The sequence below is a fragment of the Xenopus laevis genome, chromosome 5S (genome assembly GCF_017654675.1).
Source record: "Xenopus laevis strain J_2021 chromosome 5S, Xenopus_laevis_v10.1, whole genome shotgun sequence".
Classification (NCBI taxonomy): Eukaryota; Metazoa; Chordata; class Amphibia; order Anura; family Pipidae; genus Xenopus; species Xenopus laevis.
Window position 1 is genome coordinate 43,003,293 of NC_054380.1, and position 25,108 is coordinate 43,028,400.

A 25,108-nucleotide genomic window follows, 5' to 3' on the forward strand; every position below is an offset into this window, starting at 1 on the left:
GTACTTTGACTATCGAATGGTCGAATATTCGAACAATTTTTAGTTCGAATCGTTCGATTCAAAGTCGTAGTCAAAGGTCAAAGTAGCCAATTCGATGGTCGAAGTAGCCAAAAAAAACATTCGAAATTAGAAGTTTTTTTTATTCTATTCCTTCACTCAAGCTAAGTAAATGGGCCCCTAAGCGTCCAGCTAGTGATATGAACATGGGTTACATTGTGACTCACACATCAGGATCAGGGCCTGCGTAAAGTGGAAGTTTCCCATAAAGGTGTAATGGAACTACAACACTCAGGCTATAGTATAACAAAAATAGGAAAATGATGGACGCCAGGAGGTTCTTTTGGTGAAATAACAGAATGGTAGTTTATTGTTACAAGAACAATGTCCCCAGGTTTACTCAAAGGTAAGTCCCAAAAAACGCTGTCGTCTTTTACTTTTTTAAGGGTGATAAGCTGAAAAAGATTGTAATTTTTTTTGGGGGTACCCTCCTTCCCCCCTACATTTCGGCTGAACCCCCGAATCCTTCGCGAAAGATTTGGCCGAATACCGAATCAAATCCGAATCCTAATTTGCATATGGAAATTAGTAGTGGGAAGGAGGAAACCTTTTTTTACTTCCTTTTTTTGTGACAAAATGTCATACGATTTCCTTCACTGTCCTTAATGTGCATATGCAAATTAGGATTCAGTTGGGCCAGGCAGAAGGATTCTGCGAATCCGAATCCTGCTGAAAAAGGCCGAAGACCGAATCCTGGATTTGTTGCATCCCTACCAAAAATGATATCATACACCCAAAGTCATCCCATTAACATCAGCTTACTAAGTTATAGAGTGATTTAAGATAATGGTGTTTTTTTTTTCTAGTGTTGCATATAGGAAGCTTTAGGGATAAGAGTTTGGGCTCCTTGTGATGGATGATTTCAATGGTTGTTAGATGTAAGGAGAAGAACACAACTTTATAATAATGCCATTTTTTACACCACTTTCTTGCATCAAATGTTTCTTAAAGCTTTACAAATATGGCCCTAAAATGAGCAAAGAAATTGTGCTCAATGGATAATGGATTGGGGGTTTTTTGCAGTTATCAATGATCCATCTTTATCTCTTAAGGGAAAATATAACTAAAAATCACAAATTTTAATTTTGATTAATAGGCCTATGGGGGGGGGGGATGTTATTAAAAATCACAAGCGTTATTTAAAAAAAAAAAATTTGCGATGCTCTCGATGCAAAATCATCCGCTGGCGAATATTATATTGTGCATTATCACTAAGCAAAGGTTAGCGTTTCTTGTCACAAAAAACAAACACTTTGGGATTGTGACATTTTATTACATACACTGCGCATTTTGCAAACATTGTGAGGAAGTCTGTAATTAGTGAAAAAGGATAAACGTTTTTAGCACTAATAAAACATATTACATTCCACACTCAAGACTTCTCTATCAGTCCCAGGAGAGCCCCTGACTATGGAACATACCGTTCTTTAGCTGAACACCTTCTACCTGTCACTGTATAATCAGTAATGTAACTAGAGGGGGGCGGGCCATGGTGCTCTATTTTCTGCCTGGATTCGACCGGAATCAGTGGTGTGCAAGCTGCCGGGGGGCCCTGAGGGGGTGCGGACCCTGGCCCAATCGCACCCCCTGCTTCTCCGGTAGTTCCGCCACTGCGTTTAATGCCCTCCACTCCTTCCCTAATATTGTGTCATTTATTTCTGGATCTGGTTCCTAAACCCTTTTTAGCTTCGGTGTTGTTAGTCAGTCTGTTAGGTTAAAATAAATAAGAATATATCATCTTTCTGATAATATTATTCAGCTTTCTAACAGTCATTTGCTGAATATGTTACATGAAGTAAGGCCATTTTCCAATATAGAGTTCAGTGGTTTCTGGCCACTGTGTCTTGTATAATTAAAAGCCAAGTAAAGTAGAATTCTGCCCTTCAGCACATTCTAGAAACAGTGCACTCAGCATTTTCTTAATGTCTCTTGCACCTTTGTGACAATACATACATTTACTATGACCACAAATAACAAACAAACAAATTGTTTCCTGCTACTTACATACACTTTGTTAGTTGCCAGACAGAAAACCGAACAGTTCAATATAATAAATTATACAGCTACATATGTCAAGCAGTTCCAGCATGTTCACCCTAAATACATTAATTGCACATTGCTGCTAATGAACAGCATTCTACATAATTGCTGAACATGGGATACAAACTATGAACATCACAATTTAACAGAGGTTTAAAAGAATGGGTATCCAATGACCTTCAGAATTGCTTGTTACAGTAGCAAAGCAGCATTTCTTGTAATACGCACAAAAAAAAACTCCTTCCTTTCATAATAACTGCAAAGTAGTCAAAGAGATATTACATAGAGGATAGATTTGAAGGAGAAACCAGCTTGTTAGAGGGGTAATCATCATAATTCCCTAGTAATTCCCTAGTAAAGAAAAATATAAAAATACATATTACGTTTGTATGCTGTGTTTCCACATATTATGAACTTTCCAGCAAATACAAAGGGGCACATTTACTATGGGTCGAATATCGAGGGTTAATTAACCCTCGATATTCGACCATCAAAGTTAAATCCTTCGACTTCGAATATCGAAGTCAAAGGATTTACCGCAATTCGTTCGATCGAACGATTAAATCCTTTGAATCGAATGATTCGAAGGATTTTAATCCATCGATCGAACGATTTTCCTTCAATCAGAAATTGACTAGAAAGCCTATGGGAACCTTCCCCATAGGCTAACATTGGTGCTCGGTAGGTTTTAGGTGGCGAAGTACGTGGTCGAAGTTTTTTTTAAAGAGACAGTACTTTGATCGAATGATCGAATAGTCGAACGATTTTTAGTTCGAATCATTCAATTAGGAGTCGTAGTCGAAGGTCGAAGTAGCCAATTCAATGGTCGAAGTAGCCAAAAAGATACTTCGAAATTCGAAGTATTTTTCCTGCTAATCCTTCACTTGAGCTAAGTAAATGTGCCCCTTTAATTCAGCTTTACTCGCTAGAAAACATTTGTATACATTCAGTTTGGGTGTGTTGAGAAGATAATAGGTATGGGATCTGTTATCCAGAAACCCATTATCCAGAAAGCTCCAAATTATGAGACGACCATCTCCCATAGACTCAATTTTAAACAAATAATAATTTTAAAAAATGTTTCTCTGTAGTAATAAAATAGTACTTTGTATTTGATCCTAACTAAAATATAATTAATCATCATTGGAGGTAACACAGTCCTATATTTATTTACCGCTTAAATTATTTTTTTAGTTGACTTGAAGTATGTTGATCTAAATTATGGATATATACCCCCAGGTCCCGAGCATTCTGGATAATAGGTCCCACAATTGTATTTAATCATATTCTACTGTGTAACTGTTATGGAAATGTTATAGCTAACATTATTGTACTTATTAAAGTACAGTCTTATGGAGTCTAGATTCACTGATCTTCATAGTTCCAGGTTGACTACAAATGTTTTTCATCTATTAGATTGCATAAAGAGGCAGTGACTCACACAATTCCTTGGCATGCCACTGCAGGAGGGCAGCATCATGTGATGAACATTGCAAGATAACAACATATTCCTATAAATGTAAGTAAGTCCCGATCCACAACCAAAAGGAGAAAAATTAACACACAGGCACATGCAAGTTTAATTTGTAAAAACTCTTTAATATAAAGTCACAAATTCATAACCAGTATCACTATATCCAAACTATAGAGTATTCCATTATATAAGCACCACTTAAATAAAGCAATGCAGAGAATTGTACAGCAAATACATTCAAATAAATTCATCATATTATAAGTAAATAATATTAATTAATAGTGCCATTTGGCTTCAGCTACCCATAATTTGTTAATTTCATAGATGATCAATCTCTACAGTCTTAGGTGCTGCTCATCACTTAGTAGGGTTGGTTGCATAGATTCCCTGTAGAATAGGTAAGCTGTTTTGGTAGGCATGGCATGATCTTTGTCTCTATGTTATGGTAGGATCACAATTGCTCAGTGTGTTAGGGATGGTTATTTAAAGGGTTGGTCACCTGTAGGCTAACTTTTAGTATGTTATAGAATGGCCAACTTTTCATTTGATTGTCATTATTTATTTTTTACAGTTTTTGAATTATTTGCCTTTTTCTTCTTCTGACTCTTTCCAGCTTTCAAATGGGTCACTGACCCCATCTAAAATCAAATGCTCTGTAAAGCTACAAATTTATTGTTAGTGCTACTTTTTATTACTATTTTTTCTAATTAGAACCTAGGATTGCCACCTTGTTTTCCTTGTTTTCCGAATTTGGAAAACCGGGCAGGATTCCCTGAGATTGACATGTCAATTGGCCAATCACAGATAACCATGTCATAGCCACGCCCTTGCATGGCACATCACTTCCCCTCAATTTCACACCCCGCTCCCGCGATGTCATGGCCCCACCTCCCCACCCAGAATTAGTCAGGAGGAAAGATGATAACCCTAAATTTAGACCCTAGCAACCAGATTGCAGAAAGTACAAACTGGAGAGCTGCTGAATAAACAGCTAAATAACTCAAAGACCACAAATAATAAAAAATTAAAAGTAACTTTTTCACTCTCTACATCATACTAAAAGTTAACCCAAAGGTGAACAAAAGACCCCCTTATCTGGAACACCCCAGGCCATGAGCATTCTGCATAACAGGTCCCATACCTGTACATATTTTTTTGCAATGTAAAGCACAATAAAAAATGTGTAGACAAATGCTCTAAATTTTCTTTCTTTAACTATATTTAAATGTACCCCATTTCTTAAATAAAATGATTCAGTGTCTCTTAATAATGTAGAAAGATTTGTTATTGTCTCAGCACAAATGTCAATTTTACTGCATTAAAAAAGAAAGAATTGCCACTCTGCTGTCTGTGCTCATTATGCAGGGAGAGCTGAGTCATTTGCTTTCTGGCTCGCATCAGAACATCTTTATTTGAATCATCCGTTGTATCAAACAAAAACATTCCTAAGAGCAGAGGGTTCCATTACAAGCAAGACGTGCTCGCTGCACTTATTGAATATCTCTTGCATTGGGATCCAGCAGCTTCTGATCTATTTGTATATTCCTATTCCCTCTGTGATGTCATTAAGCCACGCGCTTATTCACAGGGCAATATGAAAAGCCATCAAACACCATTGCTTTTCATCTGAAGTTACAGAATAAAGTGCAAGCTAAGTCAATCTCCTTTATATACTTTTATCATTTCCATCTAAAGAATAATGTATACACTGGAGAAACTGCCTTAGTTTACTGTTTTATATTACAGCCATTTTTCATATTCAGTATTCCAGACTACATGGAGGGTTCTTTTGATGTTGTATGATCTTCACTCATAAAGAAAAGCATGTAATGCTCACGCACAGTGGGACGCATAAACAGCTTCTCCATGGAGGAGAAACACATAAAACACACATAAACCTTTATATTCAGAGTTGGATTAAAAAGCTGCATGATAAAGAAAAAATATCAGTGGGGTTTTAATCATATACTCTGCTTTTACTGGACCTGTGGAAATATAAATGTAAGTTTATGTTACTTCATTAGATTTTACATAGTAAAATAAAATAGCAAATAGTTGCAGTACACTGTCAAAATCTTTTATTATGAGTACAAATTTCCATTTGGCATCATCTGGTTCTGTCTTTTCCAGTGAAAAGCATCTGAGAATGTCTAAAGCTCCACCAGGTCCTTTATATAATTTGTGCCTATTGCAAAACCAACAGTGGGAACTGAACTGGCAAAGAATGGGTTTTCTGGAAACCGGTTATGCAGAAATCTCAGAATTAGGAAAGGCCATCTAGACTCCATTGCAATCAAATAATTCACATTTTTAAAAATGATTTCTCTGTAATAATAAAGCAATACCTTGTACTTGATCCCAACTAAGACTAAGTTTGATTTAATTAATATTTTAATGAAGTTTTAGTAGACTTAAGATATGGAGATCTAAATTACAGAAAGTTCCTTTATCAATAAAACCCAAGGCCCCCAAACATTCTGAATAACAGGTCCCATATCTGTATTTCATAACAGTAGTTGTTTTTTTACATGTAATGCAAAACATATGGGTTATTTCTTACTCTGCATTCTGAACCAGATCACCATGGCCTAGGCAAGGCTTTAACACTTTCACTGCCTCGGCTGGCTTCTTGTTCTCTTTCATGTGTTACTTTGTAGACCAAAGAGCTTACAGGAAGTTTAGAAACTATTGTGCTGGAACCATGATCTTTTTAAAGTGGGTATGGTAGTCTCTATGTTTAATGGTTAGGTTTCAATGACCCCAAACCACTCGTTGGAGTAAATGACTGTCAAAACGACTGAAAAACTGAAAGATATGGAGAGCAAGTTGGTCAGGAAAGGAAAATCATGGTGTTAACCAAAACAATCAGTCATAGCAAGCCTATGAAAAGAGAGGGAATAGAAGGGATCAAATCCACCCACACACAATACGACTCAATGTAGCCAATTTTAATTCTCAATTCGTCAAGGTTTTAAGGGTCATATATGATTCCAAGTGCAAAGTGCAATTTCAGCAGTTTGCCATATTTGTCTAACCCAGAAACCATCACACAAGTCCAGGCTTGTAAAAGGAAGATAGAAAAATATACGGTCAGCTAGACAAATCGAATCACCCAATAAAACAAAATAACAGCACCAGCACACGCCTTTGATGGCTTCTATGATATAGCATTGATAATGGGTTTCCATGTAATCATTGCTCACAGCACTTTTTCAGCATCACGGCTCATTAAACTGGTGGCTTACTCTGTTTCTAGAATCTGTGGTGCTCTGGAGGGAAAAGGTGTATCGTCATAAATATTGCCCGACAATTGTGATGGGATTGCTTTACAGTTTAGGGCACCCATAGGGCTAATTCAATACAGTGGGCTCTAAGGCAGTTTAAAAATAGAATGCCCATTCACAAAGCATCAACTGAAGCATATCCTGACTTTTATAGGAATACTTTTACATGTTTTCTCATTATATTTTATTTACCAAAGCATCATAATATAAAAAAGCAGTATGTATGCAGTGTAGAAATACTGATACAAGTTGGCCGCTGGGGTTTCATTGAAATCTACAAATGATAAGTACACTTTTCTCCATGCAGTTCTGGGACTGGTTGGGTTAAATTTGCTAAGACATTAAGGTTTAGCAAAAAAAAGAAGGCCCTGGGACTGGTTGGTTGGCAGGGCCGGATTTACATAGTGGGCTCACCTAGGCCCACTGCTGTTCGTCGCCCCTGTTCCCTCCCTTTTATTCGTGCAAATTTTCATCATCTGGACTGGAGCAATGGGAATTGGCGCACGGGAAATTTCAAAAATGATTGTATCTCCTGCTCATCCCCAGTATTTCTGAACCAATGTGGGTGTGGTTGGGCAGCATGCTGCCCCCCAGGGCCTAGGTGGCCTTTCCACAAATCGGGGCCTGTTGGTTGGAAGTAGTTGAAGCTGATGCCACAGAGCTGGATCTACATTCAGTTTATATCACTGGCTCATCTTTCTGCCTTCCTCAAGGGAGGGCCTCCTGCCAGAACATACTGTTTAGAATATATAAATGTGGATAAATATATTCAATAAAGGGAAGCCTTCTATAGCTTGGACCTATGGCAATTTCTTCTATTTCCTTGAGCCAGCCCTGTGGTTATTGAAGAGTTTTCTATAAATATTTTCTCTTAAAGATCAAATGCAATTTCCTCTAATCCTTGAATTGGAGTAATAAAAGCCATAACCTCTGTAAAATAAATGCTTGTAAAAGTGTCAGAAACCCGAACATTGTCATTAACTTTCTTTATTTGTTCACATTGAAATACCTGTTCTAAACCCAGTTTTGTAGACGAGTGATGTGTCTCAATTTCACAACTGACTCAATAATTAAGTTATAGATTAAAAGAGAACTATCACATGGATTGCCACAAAAATAAAACCCATTCAAACAAGTAGGTCCGATCCACTGACAAACTGCTTGCTATTCATAAAAGGGGTAGTTTACCTTTGAATTAAATTTTAGTATGTTATAGAATGGTCATTTCTAATCAACATTTAATTGGTTGTCTTATTTTTTATAGTTAATTATTTGCCTTCTTCTGACTTTTTCCAGCTTTCAAATGGGGGTTACTGACGCCATGTAAAAAGCAATGCTCTGTAAGGCTACACATTTTTGCTACTTTTTATTACTGCTCTTTCTCCTAGTCAAGTTTGCATAGTTGTTATGGTCATTTGGACCCTAGTAACTGATTGCTGAAACTGGAGAGCAGCTGAATAAAAAAAATAATTAACTCAAGATCAAAAACCACAAATAATAAAACATGAAAACCAATGTCATCAGTTCTAATAAGTGCTTAGTGATGTAATGACATGACTCACTGAAATTATAAAAATGAATATACCCCCTTGTAAAATATAAGGATATTAGAAGTCACAAAAGTGTTCCAACATGATATAAAGACACAAAGACTGAATGACAAGTCATGGAACTTTAAGATGACTTCCTAATCCTGGGGGTACATTATTTATTATTTTAATACACAAGTTTCAGTGAGTCATGTGACACATATTACATACATCCAGTATATTATAATGGATGATAACACTATGCACTATTCATAAGGATATTATTTACAAGTTATTCATTATTTATTAAAAAGCAATATTAAAGTGAACCTGTCACCTACACATAAAAAGCTGTATAACAAAAGTTGTTTGCAAATTAAACATGGAACCCATATTGTCTTATTCATTAAAGCATCAATACCTGTTAGGCGTTTAAATATCTGAGCTGTCAATCAAATATTACCTGCCCCGCCTCTATGCCTGAGGCATAGAGGCAGGGCAGTCACATACTTTACCTTTCCATTCAGCACTTCCTAGATGTCACTGCTCTCCCCACATTCCCCCTCCCCTCCTCACACTCTATAATCGTATAGGGCACTGTGTATATATGGGCATTAAGTCCACCATTCTGGAGCATACACAAGATTTTGGGGGTGATACACAACTTGTCTTAATAACAGTGTCCACAAAGTGGCTCCTGCCTGCGTGCTGTGATTGTGTAATTCCAAGACTAAAGGAAACAAAATTTAAATAATAAATGTAGTGTAAATAATTTTTATTTTACTCAATTTACATGATAAAATTATTTGGAATTATTTCTTAGGTTGACAGGTCCCCTTTAACATTCCTCCACTTAACTTTGTCAATTTAGCCCAGGTTCCATATCTATGGTAGCCCATATCAACCCTGAGAAAGCAGTTTCATTTACCACGTACCTTTGTAATATTTATTTTTTGAATATATAAAAGCATTATTGTAGGATCTGATGCCTTGGCACGTTCACAGAGAATTTCCATGTAATATGTTCTTATTATGTACACATGTACTTTAGACCACATGTTAAGGCAGAATGGTTCTTTGTAGACACTGAGTAGAAATGAAAGTATCTAGCCATACCGCTTATATAGCGGCTCTTAGAGAATTAGCATCAAGTACCCAGTGGGAACAGAGTTTGGGGATGACTGCAAATGTGCTTGATTGGAACAGGAAGTGTAGCTCAGTCTAGTATCCATGCAAAACATAAATATACACAGCACTGCTTAGATAGTCTGATACAGAAACACTGAGTGGGAGGTTTCACAAAACAATTTGATTTAAATTAATGATCAGTCTAAACTTCCTGACTTTCTAAAACATACAATAAAGTTGCTGGACACCACTGAGCAGCTGCAGGTTTTTAGACGGTTCTTTCATTGAGTATAATAAATCAAATGACAGTTATGGTTTTACATTTCCTAATCCATGGGGATATATAGGAAATACTGCAGCTCAAACTGGGGTATTTTTTAAGGAATGTAGGTCAACTTGCAAAGGCATATACATTTTTAGAACTGAATATAATTATAATTATCAGACGCATATTTTAAGAGTCATTATGTGTCTTCCAATTTCCCCTTTATTTTATCCCTTGGCTGCTCATTTCAAAATCTTTGTATATGTTTAGGACTTATCTATAGGTACATCTACATATGTTTCTTATTGAAGACCTAGAGGTAGATCTAGAGGAAATAAGGGCTACCAGGGGTACATAGTAATAATTGTGCCCTTCAGTAGGGATGTAGCGAACCGCCGATAATGTGTTCGCGAACGCCGTTCGCGAACACCGGCAAAAAATGCGAACAGTTCGCGAACAGTTCGCGAACTTCGAACATCCGAAAATCGTTCGATTCGAATGATCGAAGGATTTTAATCGTTCGATCGAACGATTTTCGTTCGAATCGAACGAAAATCGTTCGATTTTAGCGATCGAATGGTCGAATGGTCGAACGATTTTGACGCGAACGCCTATTGGCGAACGTCGCGCGACGTTCGCGAACTTGCGGCGGACGCGAACAGCCGATGTTCGCGCGAACAAGTTCGCCGCCGAACAGTCCGCGACATCCCTACCCTTCAGGCATTCTATTCCAATCAGCTACTTTACTCTTCCTGGAATGAGGTGTATCTACATTTATTTCCAACTAAAGACACTAGATCAAGAGCAAATAGGGCTATCGGGGTACTGAGTAATAATTGTGCCCCTTCAGGCATTCTATTCCAAAATCAGCCTCTTTTATTTCCAATTACAGACTCTAGATCTAGAGTAAATAGGGCTATCGGGGTACTGAGTAATAATTGTGCCCCTTCAGGCATTCTATTTCAATCAGTCAATTTACTCTTCATGGCATGAGGTGTATCTACATTTATTTCCCACTACAGACTCTAGATCTATAGGAAATAGGGCTATCTGGTTACTGAGTAATAATTGTGCCCCTTCAGGCATTCTATTCCAATTAGCCACTTTCCTCTTTCTGGTATGAGGCGTATCTACATTTATTTCCAACTACAGACAACTCTAGATCTAGAGGAAATAGGGCTTATTGGGGTACTGGGTAATAATTGTGCCCCTTCAGGCATTCTTTTCCAATAAGCCACTTTTATTTCCAACTGCAGACTCTAGATCTAGAGGAAATAGGACTATCGGGGTACTGAGTAATTATTCTCACCCACTAGGCCTTATGTTGCAATCATCCACTTTTGTTTTCCTCATGCCATGTTGAATCTTTTACCTCAGGACCCCAAGTTTTCAGCTGACGGTTCCCCAGCCTTATCCAGTATCGAAGTATCAGATACTTTCAGGCCTTTGATCCAATAAAAGTGACACACGGAAGAGCCCACAGCCAGACACAGCAGTTGGCAGAACTTCTGAATGATTGTGAAGCCAATCAGGGCCGCCATCAGGGGGGCACAGGGGGTACTAGTGTACCGGGCCCGGCAGTGCAGAAAGAGCCGGGCCTCCCTTGGCAGTGCCAAAGCCCGAAGCCGTGCCACCTCCTTCCGAAGTCCCAAAGCGGCCAAAAGAGCCAAAGCCACGAAAAGTCCTGAAGCAGTGAAAAAACCCAAAGTCACAAATACAACCGAAGTTCTAAAGCGGACAAAAGACCCAAAGTCACGAAAACAACCAAAATTGAAGTCCTGAAGAGGTGAAAAGACACAAAGTCACAAAAGGAGGTGAAGTTGAAGTCCTGAAGCCACCAGTTCAATTCCTCTAAACACAAATGTGTGTGTGTGCGTTTTTTTAATCCCCTGGCCACCAATGTATTATTTTAATACTCTAGTCTAGAGGTCCCTGCCACCAATGTTTTTTTAAAAAATATTCCTTGGGGCCCCAATTTTTTTTAACTTGTAAGTGGGGCCCTGGCGCCAATGTTTTTTACAAAAAATATTCTTTGGGGCCCCAATTTTTTTTTAACTTGTAAGGGGGGCCCTGGCGCCAATGTTTTTTACAAAAAATATTCTTTGGGGCCCCAATTTTTTTTTTAACTTGTAAGGGGGGCCCTGGTGCTAGTGTTTTTTTTAAAAAAACATTCTTTGGGGCCCCAATTTTTTTTAACTTCTAAGGGGGGCCCTTGCGCCAATGTTTTTTTTTTTTAACTTATAAGGGGGTCTTGGTCACCAATAGCTTTTTATAACTTGTGTGTGTGTGGAGGGTTACCTTTTTTAGCGCTGATGTCTGTGTGGTCTTTTAACTGTGATGTGGAGTGGGTGGGATCTGGGGTGGGCTTGGGGGCCCGGGGTGGGTGGGCCCCCCCCCAAAAATTGTTGTATGGGGCCCTTGATTTCTAATGGCGGCCCTGAAGCCAATATGTGAGGAATGTAAGAAGACTGTACACCAGTTCTACTCACTCTCCAAATCTTCTTCACTATGTGGTGCTGTATAATAAAGGAACTCGTTATAATACTCATTAACGTCATTAACATTCCTCTTTGTGCATCTACTTATTTTGACTGAAGGCCAGAGAGAGTTTTGTATTATGTTAGTGCGTGAGGATCTGATTTATGAAGACACCTGCTATAATGGAAAGTGAGTCAGATCTTTGCCCGTTAAAAGCTAAGCACTGATTGGTTGCTCTGTGCAACTGCACTTTAGCACATGTATTAGTAGGTCAGCCCTGTGTATTAACATTTTTTACCAAAGCTTTTTCTGAATAGTTGACAAGTGCAACAAGAATTATTGTTATTTTTCCATTGGAACCATGTACAGCATTTTCAAAATATCAAACTGGCCTGCAAGGTGCCTTTACAATGGCTTTCATAGTGAGTGGTTTGCTGACTGCATGTTCCATTTCCTTCTTTATTATATTTTTACCTGAAGAAATTTTTACAAAACCTGGAGCAACGTTTCAATAAAGAAATATTTTTGTTATCTTTTTCTTGGAACAGTTAATTTTTTATAACTGGCATTCCCAATATCACAAATGTTAAAAACCTTACATTGTTCCACCAATTGACTCCAAATAGGTTCTAGGAGGTCCCCCATAGTCGAATTTTTAAAAAGACAGTACATGATAAAATTCAAAATTCGAATTTTCAGATTTTTTTCAAATTCCAATCGAATTTGGACTCTCTAGTCGAAGTACATAAAAATTAGCTCGAAATTTTAGTTTTTTTAATTCGACCCTTCACTGCGACCTGTGATAAATCTACCCCCTAAAGTGTCATAGATTGTAGAAGTACAAGAGATACATCATGTTAGCTTCACTGGGTGGCCTAAAGGCCTAAAAAAGGGAAAACTTTCCTTCTCAGCCAGATAATTAAATCTAGTTGCTAGTGTTCAAAATACCCAAGCAATTGTGTATTGATTTAAATAGGAGAGGAGCTGAATAGACAGATAAGGAATAAAAAGTAGCAATAATAATATATTTGCAGCCTTACAGAGAATTTGTTTTTAGATGGGGTCAATCGCCCCCATTTAAAGGTGGAAAGCACCAGAAGAAGAACACAAATAATTAAAAAAACTATAAAAAAGAAAAAATTAAGGTCAATTTAAAAGTTGCTTGGAATTGGCCATTCTATAAATTTTTAAAAGTTAACTTAAAGATGAGCCATCCCTATAAGTGGCAGCTGAGGTTAGAGCTGCTGTTGCGTGTTAAAGGGGTGGTTCACCTTCAGGTTAACTTTTAGTATGTTATAGAAAAAAAAAAATCAATTGGTCTTCATGTGTTATAGTTTTTGAATGATTTGCCTTCCTCTTCTGTCCCTTTCCAGCTCTTCAAAGGGGTCTCTGACCTCAGCAACAAAAAATCTATTACTCTGTGAGGCTACCATTTTAATAATATTATTCATATTCCTGTCTCTCTTTCTAACCACTGCCTGGCTGCTAGGTTAAATTGGCCAAAATTCCAAACTGGAGAGCTGCTGAACAAATGAGCTAAATAACTTAGAAACTCAAACAATACAAAATGAAGCCCACCTGCAATCTGTCTTCGAATAGCACTCTTTAAATCATAAGATTGTTAATTTAATTTAAAAGGTAAACAACCTCTTTGAGGAGTGTGCTCACACACCTATGCACTCTTTTGTGTGCCTGAAAGAGAGACAATAATCTGGCTGTTCCCAGTATGTGAGAAGCTACCGAAGAGAGAGATAGCAAAGGGTCCAGAAAGGACCAGTAAAAGAGACAAAGTAAAAGAGTGTGTATACTAGGGAGAGATCCTCATGTGAGAACTGCAGCCGACGGAATGGGAAGCCATGAAGGTTCCACATACCTTGTTTGTTCTTCGGGTGGGGAATCACTATCAAACTGAGTTTAGTAAGGGTCCTACTCCAATTTCAGCAAATCCCGACAGGGATTCATTTACAAAACTGAATACAATGTGCAAATTGGTTATTTTTTTTTTGTTTTGCACTTTGCACACTGTGTTCTGCTCTTGCAGGTTGGCTGAAGGCCTCTGTGCTCTGTTTTGGAGTCATGGGTAGCCCCTTAAATACATTGCTGACTGTGTTAGGTACTAGGACAGAAAGCTGTCTTATTTATTGTTAATAAGTACAGTTGTCAATAGCAACCACTCAGGTATTTGCTTTTACTCGCTGCTTGAAGCATGCGTCATTGAATTTGAATTGAAAAAGGACTGGACCGATACATCCAAAGTTATGCCTTTGGGGACAAAAACAGCACAACACTAGTTACTATAGAAATTGGGATTGCATTAATAGTTAGAGGTTATTGCAGATATCAAACTATACAACTTACTGCTCCCCTAAGCCTGTGCCAGAAATATGGAGCACAGTTTATTATGTCTATAAGATGGATAGTATGGTGGATTGTAGTGATGTGCAGGCAGAGCCAAAGCCCACGGCGGGTTCGGGGCAACTTCCACAGTACGTTTTCAGGCCACGGGCAGGTTCAGGCTGAACGTTAGACTCCATTCTCCCTGCCTACAGCCTTCCTCTGCCCCACTTCCACCTCTGCACGTGCCTTTTTATATACTCACACAGGTGTGGAGCATGTTTAGGGGCCCCTTCCAACAGAAATTTTTGCAGAATCTGGGGGCATCAAGTTTTTAAGCCATGGTCCCCACCTGTGGTATTAATGTATTGTAATAATGTACAGCAATTGTTATACAAGTAGCACTAGATCAATAAAGATATACAACTATACCCGCTTACAGTTAAACTGGTGAAATAGAAATGGAACAATTATGTTCAAGTTTTTTTAACTGTCTCCTCTCTCTTTTACAGGAAAGTCAGCAAACCCTGTCTCTAAGGCCTACCAACCAGGTTGCACAGGATGTAATTCTGTAATATCTATAGAACCAAACATGAAGATATTATCTTTAGCAACACTAAAAAGAAATATTTGATTGAAAATGTTTAAAATGCAATGTAGAAATAGTGAGGGGCCATAAAAACCTTCAGGTCAAATATAATTATTTTAGGGAAAAGCAGAAACTTTTCAAATGTTTGTACTTCATCTTCTCTCTACATGAAAGGCATAATGAATACTTAGGCTTAAACTACAGCCTGGCTATGCCTTCCCAGATTTGTTCACAAAATATTCAATGCCGAAGGCAAAATCCACAAAGCTTAAGATAATTACTGTACTTACATTACTCACACTTATAAATGTAAAATATCTTCTTGTCATACACAGTGTGGGAAATGGCCTTCTTCAGAGTTTGAAGTACATCCACACTTACTTAGACCTGTGATGAGCTAATATGCCCTTTCACCAGTTTTTCTAAACTGCGGCAGTAATTCACTGCAGAATTTTTTTTGTTGCATCATCTTATTTGGCCAAAAATTTTGAAAAAAAAACTAGCAACAAAAAAACCGCCATTGACATTTATGCATTTGGGAATAAAATTGCCTTAAGAAAAAACTCCCATTGACTTTAATGCGGACATTTTTTTGATGCCCATTGTTTTCGAAGTTTTGAAGTTTGTGAATTTTTCAGGACAAATTTGCTCATCACTTATCATTAAGCACCTTACAGTAATGGACTAAAGGCAAGCCCCCCCTTTTAAAATATGAGTAATGATTTAATAAAATCGATTTAAACACAAATGGAGTGCTGGTCCAATCTGAACTTTGTATATATATATATATATATATATATATATATACATAATCGCTTCCTGCCCCAGTGGCTTTAACATCCCAGTCACATTCACACATACTATAGTCAACCAATTAACCTTCCTGTTGGAATGTGGGGGATGGAAATTAAAGCATCTCTGCACAGGGGTCCTCCAGGACTTGGTCCCAGTTTTTGAGCAACCACGCAGCACTCATGTTTCCTAAATATCCTGGATCTGCCCTGTGCTGGATAAAGAAAGCTGCGTTATTTCTGCCTGCTGTGTCCGCTTACCATATCTAACCTTTAAGAGCATACCTCCCAACATTTTGGAAGTAAAAAGAGGGACAAAAAAAATTTCCGCACGTAGATCAGCAATTTTTTTGACCGTGCCCCTTTCTGTGGTCACACCCCCTAATTACCATGTTCATTTTACAAAATTTGGCAGGTTATGAAAATATTTCTCCTTATATAAACAGTTTTTTTGTGTCTCAAAATTATTATTATTTTGCTGTTGTGTGCTCTCTGCTAAAAGCCAATTAAGTGAGAAACTTTGTTTCTTTTTCTGGCTGTTCAGTGCAGAGAAAATAGGGACTTTCCAGTACAAATGAGGGATTGCAGGTCGAGCTGTCAAAAGAGGAATTGTCCCTCTCAAAAAGGGACAGTTGGGAGGTATGTAAGAGGTATCACTACGGAGATTAACTGCCCCCTACATTGTTTACAACTCAAATTCAGACTGTAAACTCCTGCATTGCTCACACCTGTGACATGCTCCCTGTGTGTGCCATACTCTATCTGCCTTATGCTCCCTGTGTGTGCCATAATCTGCCTGCCCAATGCTCCCTGTGTGTGCCATACTCTGCCTGCCCTATGCTCCTTGTCTGTGCCATACACTGCCTGCTCTATGCTCCCTGTGTGTGCCATACTCTGCCTGTGGAACATAAACTTGGTAGGGTTTGTTCTGGGGGTTTATTAGCATTTGAAAATTGTTGTTGGGGCCCCTAAGTTGTTTAATCATGTGCTGGGGAGAGACTGTGTTATCCACAGGGGAGGAGGAGGCATATGGTTTTAAAGGTACGTCTTTATATGTAATGCTGGTTGAGCTGTCAAAATTGGGACTGTCCTGCAAAAAACTGGATATTTGGGAGGTATGCTGTTTCAGTATGTCTCTCTCTCTCTCTGGGGCAAATTCACTAAGATGCGAAGTTGCGCCAGGCGCAACTTCGCCGCACTTCGCCAGGCGTAGTTTCGCCCGCGCTCCGCAAATTCACTAAAATCCGAAGTTGCGCTCAGGGGTAGCGTAAGGTTGCGAAGTTGCGCTAGCGTTGATTCGCTATGTAAAGCGAAGTTACGCTAGCGAAGGCTAATTTGCATACGGCGCCAAATTCAAATTTCAATGGAGGAATACGTATCAGCACTACAAATGCCAAGAAAACCTTCAAATCATCAAATAAAAAATTTCTTTTGCCCTACACATGTGTCCACTGTCTAGGTAAGTTGCCATGAGTCAGGAAATGTAGGGGGGAAGGAGGGGAGCCCCAAAAAATTTTTCGATCTTTTTCAGCCTATCACCCATAATGTAGAAAACACGCCAGAGTTTTTTGGGACTTAGAAAAAAATTTGACTTTTTTTGAAACAATCCCTATCTACTCTATTGCGCTTCGCCAGGTCTAAGGTGGCGAAGGAAGTCTAGCGTAAAAGGTAGCGTTCAGTACACTGCGCAAGTTAGTGAATTTGCGTAGTTACGTCGCTAGCGAAAATTCGCCTGGCGTAAGGGTGCGAAGTAACACTAGCGAAACTACGCCAGCGTTCGTTAGTGAATTTGCGCAGTAACGAAAATGCCAAACGCTAGCGAATTAACGCTAGCATTCGGCGCTTCGGCGCTTAGTGAATTTGCCCCTCTGTCTCTGGCTCTAGTTGCAGAGTGCAGCATCTCCTGGGGCCCTTGCTCCCCAGGGAGAAGTAAGTGACCCCTTGTAATCTCACCATTGAAAAGATTTGTGAGGCTTTGTTTGGTCCAACTGTTCTACCTACAGTTTTTATATTTGCACGAGGTACAGCCTTTCCCCCTTAACGTGGTGTTATATTTTACATCCAAAAAGACTTGCTGGTGCCATATTCAGAGTATAGTCATATGTCTCCTTGTTGTTAATGTGAAAAACAATGGCAGCAAGAAAATATATACAGTAAATGGTGCATCTCAGTCTGTTTAATCATTCTTTGCATTATTCTTTCATGAACTGTATCCAGACCTGAACACTGGCAGGACTCTACAATGATACAGAAATGTCAAGTTTAACGTTGCCTTAGAGAAAAAAGCAATTTTTAATTTATAAAACAGTAGAGCAACATTTAACAAATGAAACCTACATATTCTTTTTTGCTCATGTTTTCTACATCCTTTTTAGTTTAGGCTTGATAAGCAAATGGAATATTACCATCATTTTTTTTAATCAATAAAGACTTCAAGTTCGACCTCCAAGGAACCCACCAAAATCCCCATAAGGACACTCAAGGAAAATAGAGTTTGCTGAAGCCTTGGCAGGCTGAGAGTATAAGCAAGGGATGTGTGGTTTGCAACAACAACACGGCACTTGTACTGGAGGATTGTGCACACGGCACAAGGACTTGACTGTTGGCTGCAGCACTAGACAACACTAATGAATGGCTGAAATTCTCGTCCTCTTTATTGGGCAATACAGCTAAACCCACTCAAGGTCATATGAAAGTTACAGCTTTTAAAGCAAAAGAGCCCAGTGAAAGAAAATAAACACACAGGAATTCTATGAAGCAGAGGACATGTGTAAGCCATTTCATTTTCAAACTTGGTTTATATCACGTTAAGTGTTGTCATTATTTCGAGATATTATTAGTGCTCGTATTTTTCTAAATAACCTTGCCGTTCCTGTTGAAAATGTGAAATAGAAGGAAAAAGTAAACACAGCAGGGGAGGAAACATTCAAATGCTATACACAAGTGTTTTTCATAAGGAAGGGAAAGCTGAAGGAATTCTTGGACTCAGGTCTGATGCTTTTCACATGATACAGATCTTTATGCACGTGTAACCCAAAGGTCGAAAGTATCTCTAAGTTTGTAATTCTCTTATAAAGAAGAGAAAAGTCATATAAATATCTAAAATAGCATGTGACTGGTTGGGGCCAGTTCAGTATCGTAGTATTTTTATTTGTAGGTTTTATTACCCCCATCCTTAGTGTAGCATAAGCCCAGAAGCCAAGGTTTGCTTGTTAGAATTCTTGATACACAATATATTCACCTATTTTTTTTGGAAAATAAGTAAAAAAAAAAAGAGTCTAGAATATAATTGTTTGCAATTAACAGAGCTGCCAACACTTCCAGATATTTGGGGAGTCTCGTGAAAATAACATCCGCCCCCCTCGGTTTCCTGATATTAAAGAAGATTCTCCTGTATGCATTCTGTGTTTCACGTGCATCATGTACATGTGTGATGATGTAAAAAAAAACCTTGCCCCTGCATGCACCGCATTATCCCCCTGGCGCCACATCACGAAATGTTGTTAATTTTTGGAAATAAATGTGGCTTCCCTTGGATTTGAATGTTTTATTCCATCCAAGTAACTATGTTCAAGGTTGGACTGAGCCAGCGAGACACCATGGAAAAAACCCAGTCCAGACCCATTCCCTGTCTGACTAAGACCTTCCCCTGGCCGTATGAGGAGATAAGAAGACATACACAGATTGGGAGGAAGGGTGGGGGGTTGTGGCTGGGATGGGGAGGGGGCAACTATATTCCTGCTTTTGAAACCCTCAGTATCTCCCTTGTCATGGCAACAAAGATCTAATGAGGAATGGAAGCACTATGTTATTAGAGCTCATGCCACACCTTTCCCTACACCATTGCACCATAGCACTTAAAGGAAAACTATACCCATGAACAATGTAGGTTCCTAGAAAAATATAATTCATACAACAGCTCATATGTAAAACCCTTCTTCATGTAATAAAATTACATGAAGAATCATAATAATTGCCTTTTTATGATTCATGGTGCACACAAACAAAGCAAACAAACTATACTTGTCCTAGATCACATGAGCCAATTAACAGACAGAGTTGTGTCTTTTGCTTCAACACTTCTTCCTGTTAAAGTTAGAGTTGTAGTATTTCTGGTCAGGTGATCTCTGAGGCAGCACACAGACCATCACAAAATGGTGGATCAAGGCAAGAGATGTAAAAGGGCAAGATTTACATAAATATATACACCAGTTTGGTAAGATTCTTTAATATGCCACGTAATTTCATAAAAAAACGGAATCTGCTGCTTAGGTATTAATTTTGGGTGTATAGTTTTCCTTTAAGTATCTAGGTGTGTTTCATTAACTTGCCTGGGAATGAATCTATAGCTTGCACACCATATTTGAAGACCAAACCAAAATAAATTCACAATAGACCATTTCATATCAGAGAAACAAGTGTTTGATATTCCATTCATCAAAGGTTGTAGAAAAGCACTGGCCATCAGCACAAATGTTTGAAAAACAAGAAATTATATCAAAAATGATTATCCTCCCAGTGCTATAGAATGACGAGAAGATAAGGCCTGTGTTAAGTTACAAGGAGAGCTACTAAACTGTCATGTATGCCCCATAGATACTTAACAGATAAAATAAACAAAGGCTCGCATCCATGAAGTTCAACCTACCCAAATAATAGCTGAACAAAAAGGGAAAGGAATCTAAATGCTGGATTTGACACAGGCAGGGAAATTATTTCCTGATTCCAAGATGACAACTGGTCTGTCTCTGTGTCAGATTTATACCAAAAGTACATTTTTTTTCATTTATATTTGCTTGCATTTTAAACAGCCATAGTTCTTGAAACTATCTAATCTATATTCCGATACATCAGAAAGAAAGGTAAACTCACACCCTCTGTGATTCTTGTTGGTTACCCCTTTTCTCAGACTCTTTTTCAAAAAGCTAAGTTAGGTTGGGTGGGATTTTTTGTGACACTCCTGAAATATTCAGGAGAAATATCCCAGGGCTGTTACTAGGCCAATATGTGGGCATGTTCTTTTTTCTCCTGGGCTGTATAGAACACTTGGGAAAAAGTCTGTACTTCACATGCTCCCACCTGAACTGAAGCGAATGCTGTAAGGAGAGAAGGATTGAGTGCTCAGCACAAGAGGAGCAGCAGCCCAGAAAAACAGATCTGGATTGGGATTTCATGTTTCAGAGACCCAAGCAGCCCCCTCCACCAGCCAATAAATTGTGACTGTCTATAGAATCTTACACCAGCCCCTCTGGCATCCAGTGAACCTATAACCAATCTAATACAGGATAATACCTTGCTTCTGGCTGACATAGCTTGCTACAGCTAAGATTATTATCTATATATACTGCCAGGTCCTGCTCCATCAAGGACATGGATGTAATGCAGAGCTATCCAACATCCCATGTAGAGTTCTGATTACAAATAATGCATGTTCAAGATGGTGGTTGGGTATGTTTCATAGTAATGTGACTGTTAATAAACAGCATGTAAATATTAAGGTGCTTTATTGGGTATTGATGTTCAAATTAAACACAACATTATCCCATCATGTATTATTCAGACCTTTATATGACTGTGAGAAAAGGGGTGAGGTTTTTGCAGTAGTGTTTAAAATGTATTTCATATATGTATGAATTTACAGTTCAGCACTCTGTTAATGTTGAGCTAAACAGGGAAACGGGTAGTTGATAGTAATGGGAGAATTTGTCCCGTTTCACTTCGAAACGGTGAAAAATGTGTGCGATGCATTGAAGCCAATGGGTGTCAAAATAATTTTGAAGCGCATCAATTTTCGATGCCCGTGACAATTGTTATACCTATTTTGGCCAAATGCATTAAAGTCAATGGGCGTCTGAATAATTCTGATGCATGACAATGTTTATACGTGCAACTATTTTGATACGCTACCAAATTTATTAGCAGGCACCGAAACACAGAATTTTGTTGTGAATTAGTGCCTGGCGAATTTATTCACCCATCACTAGTAGTTGAAGCTTCGCCATGTTTTATCCTTGCAAGTTAGCTCATTCAATTCAGATCATTCAATTCCCAGTATACAACTTCCTCCATTCCCTCTTTATTTAGGGGAATCCCTTTGTTAGCAGGATGCCATTATGTAGGGTGATTATCAATGACGTAACTAGATGTTATCCAGAGGTTGTCCTGTAACATATATTGAAATTGCTAGTTAATTAGGGCCTCATTGGGCCCCTATATCTCCTGGGCCCCCTGCAGCACCAGGGTCTATTTCCTCTGTAGTTACGCCTCTGGGGATAATCTGTACATTGGTAATCTAATTATCTACTTTACAAGGGTAAAACATGCAGTTGAATCATTTTCCCTTTTTGCCCTTTTGCAGCCCAATAAATAACAAAAACATAATTTATTTTGTGAAAACAGGCAGAAAGGGGGTATACCGACCCTATAAGTCTGTCAATGTCTTATACATTGTGTAACTTCACACAACTTCCATCCCACAACCACAACTTCAGGGCAGGTTTCTGCAATAAAGACAAAAAATAGGACAGGCACAATGTTTTTTTCTTTTTAATACTGTATGGATCTCTTCCCATTTTACATTTAATACTGTATACCTAGACATGCATGCAAAAGCTGTAAGGAATCAGTAGCTGTCACAAAATGCTTTAAACAGATACTGCCCGTGTGCCTAATCCTTTGCTTTGGGTGTCCACACACACTGTTAACAAAGACAGTGAACACAGAATTATTTGCTGTACTCCTTGGGAAACATTGCAACAAACACAAGTTACTTAAAAACAGCAAGTCAGAATAGAGATATACACGATAAAACAAACTTCAAATACATAAAAAAAGATTTTTTTTTTCTTATTTTTCTTCTTTACTGTGACTAGCACCATCTGTACATGGGGGAAAATGAACATAATTGTTTGGATAATAAGGGTTTGAAAGGCACTTAATCAGTCTGATCGTGGATTACTCCTCTCCATACAATATGACTATGAAGATTTTCATTCATCCAGGTCATAGTATATCTAGTATAGGTCAATCTAAAAACAACTGGACTTGCTGAGTAATCAATGAAGACGTTTCACTACTCATCCGAGCAGCTTCTTCAGTTCAACTGACTGGTGTGGGAAATTCTCGGCATATAAACTCTTCCACTAATCCATTTACAATGGCACATTGTAACTCTTCAAAGGGGTGACATCTGAAGAAACTCCACTAGAAATAACCTGCCGGAGACACATAGTAGGCGAAACATAGTCATCCCATATGTAGCTGGAGTGTCAGAGAAACTCAGGAGGATTTTCAACAAACACCATGTCCCTGTGTTTTTCAAACCTAGCAACACACTGAGACAAAAACTGGTACACCCAAAGGATCCAACACCAAAAGAAAAACAAAGCAATGTGGTATACGGAGTCCAGTGTAGCGAGGAGTGCACAGATCTATACATCGGGGAGACAAAACAACTGCTCTCCAAGCGAATGGCTCAGCACAGGAGGGAGAACTCTACAGGGCAAAACTCAGCTGTCTTTCTACACTTAAAAGACAAGGGACACTCCTTTGAAGACAGCAAGGTCCAAATCTTGGATAGAGAAGACCGCTGGTTTGAACGAGGTGTGAAAGAGGCGATTCATGTCAAGGTGGAGAGACCATCTCTGAACAGAGGTGGGGGCCTTCGACACCACCTGTCTGCTACATACAATGCTGTTCTAACATCTGTACCCCGGCGGATTCAGAACACTTCACACATCCATTCATGCAACTCTCACAAGTAACACCTGTATCTAGGAGTTGCATGACACATTGGATAATCCTATCACAACTACACAGAATCAACACCTCTGTGAGTTTCTTCAGATGTCACCCCTTTGAAGAGTTACAATGTGCCATTGTAAATGGATTAGTGGAAGAGTTTATATGCCGAGAATTTCCCACACCAGTCAGTTGAACTGAAGAAGCTGCTCGGATGAGTAGTGAAACGTCTTCATTGATTACTCAGCAAGTCCAGTTGTTTTTAGATTGACCTATACTAGATATCCTCTCCATACAGTACTTCTAATGCTCCAAGTCCCACTACAATCCTCCGACTCTACTAAGTAACTGGGAGGAAATATCTTACTTTTGCCTTCAGTTTTTATTTACAAAATAAACCTTAAAAGTTTTTCAAAGTGCTCTCTTCAGTCTTGCAGGAATCTGTTGATACCAGACTTGTTTTTCTGTAGAAATAAAGTTTGTGCTATTCCTCAATGAAAACATAGTTGCTTTCTTGTTTTATCACATTCATTGTCAATTCTCAGCATCACTTGCTCCAACTTTGTGTTCGAGATCCAGTCTTTGGGTAGAGTTGGAAGGGTAAAATTGAGTTTGTGGTGAATAAGTACATTATTTAATTTCGTTCATCCATTTCCAGGCTGGATCGCCCTTACCGACGCCGTGAGGTGATATCGAAACAAGTGATCATCATTAGATGTGCTTTACAGAAGTTGACACGATTCTCCAACCTCTCTGTGACACATTCCAGGGCCTCCAAATACTCTATGGAGTCAACTTCATATGTTTGCTCCAAGTCAACTGGAAAGAAACAAATGAGACAATTAATAAAGAAATAACGCATTTATGCAACTTTATTATAATTAGTGGCTACTAGCAATTCTGTAAAGTGGTGCAGAAGATATATAAATCAGTATGTGCCTTGTACAAACCTAACCTGTGTTTGCTCTATAAACAGGCTTATGTTATATACAATGATATATTAAAATACTCTTCATCCTGTTAGCTGTTCAACTGTCGCTAACTAATCATAATTAGCTAATTCTTTTCGGCTGCTGAGAAAATTGTTAAGTTGGGTAGTTCTTTTCTAACAATAAACCTTTTAAGTTAAAAGTTTTTCAAAGTGCTCTCTTGAGTCTTGCAGGAATCTGTTGATACCAGAGTTGTTGTATATTAGATTGCTAATCCACTTTATAAGATTTTTTGGACAAAATAACTGTGCTTCCCTATAGAGAAGTCTTTAGAGTCCATGCTTAACATTTCTTGGAGGACTTCTCCAGGAACATGGGCCTCCACTAGAGCAACACTCTTCTGCATAATAGACATCCAGCCTAAAAAATGCAAAGCACTGGCCTAAGTGATCACAATATTTGTGCTAAAC

At 38.5% G+C, this 25,108-nt stretch overlaps 1 protein-coding gene and 1 long non-coding RNA gene across 2 annotated transcripts in view; one reads left to right on the forward strand and one right to left on the reverse strand.

The window, feature by feature from the left end:
- The window catches only part of LOC121394198, a 33,514-nt gene extending 22,271 nt beyond the window's left edge, over positions 1-11,243 (forward strand). The window contains exons 2-3 of the long non-coding RNA XR_005961547.1: positions 3,514-3,616; positions 11,155-11,243. This is a non-coding gene — a long non-coding RNA (uncharacterized LOC121394198). The remainder of the gene's footprint in view (positions 1-3,513; positions 3,617-11,154) is intronic.
- Positions 11,244-23,942: 12,699 nt separating this feature from the next.
- LOC108717850 (kinesin-like protein KIF26B) overlaps positions 23,943-25,108 on the reverse strand; it is a 200,777-nt gene continuing 199,611 nt past the window's right edge. The window contains exon 15 of the mRNA XM_018265250.2: positions 23,943-24,528. Within this exon, the coding sequence (XP_018120739.1) occupies positions 24,380-24,528 (149 nt within the window). The 3' untranslated portion in view covers positions 23,943-24,379. The remainder of the gene's footprint in view (positions 24,529-25,108) is intronic.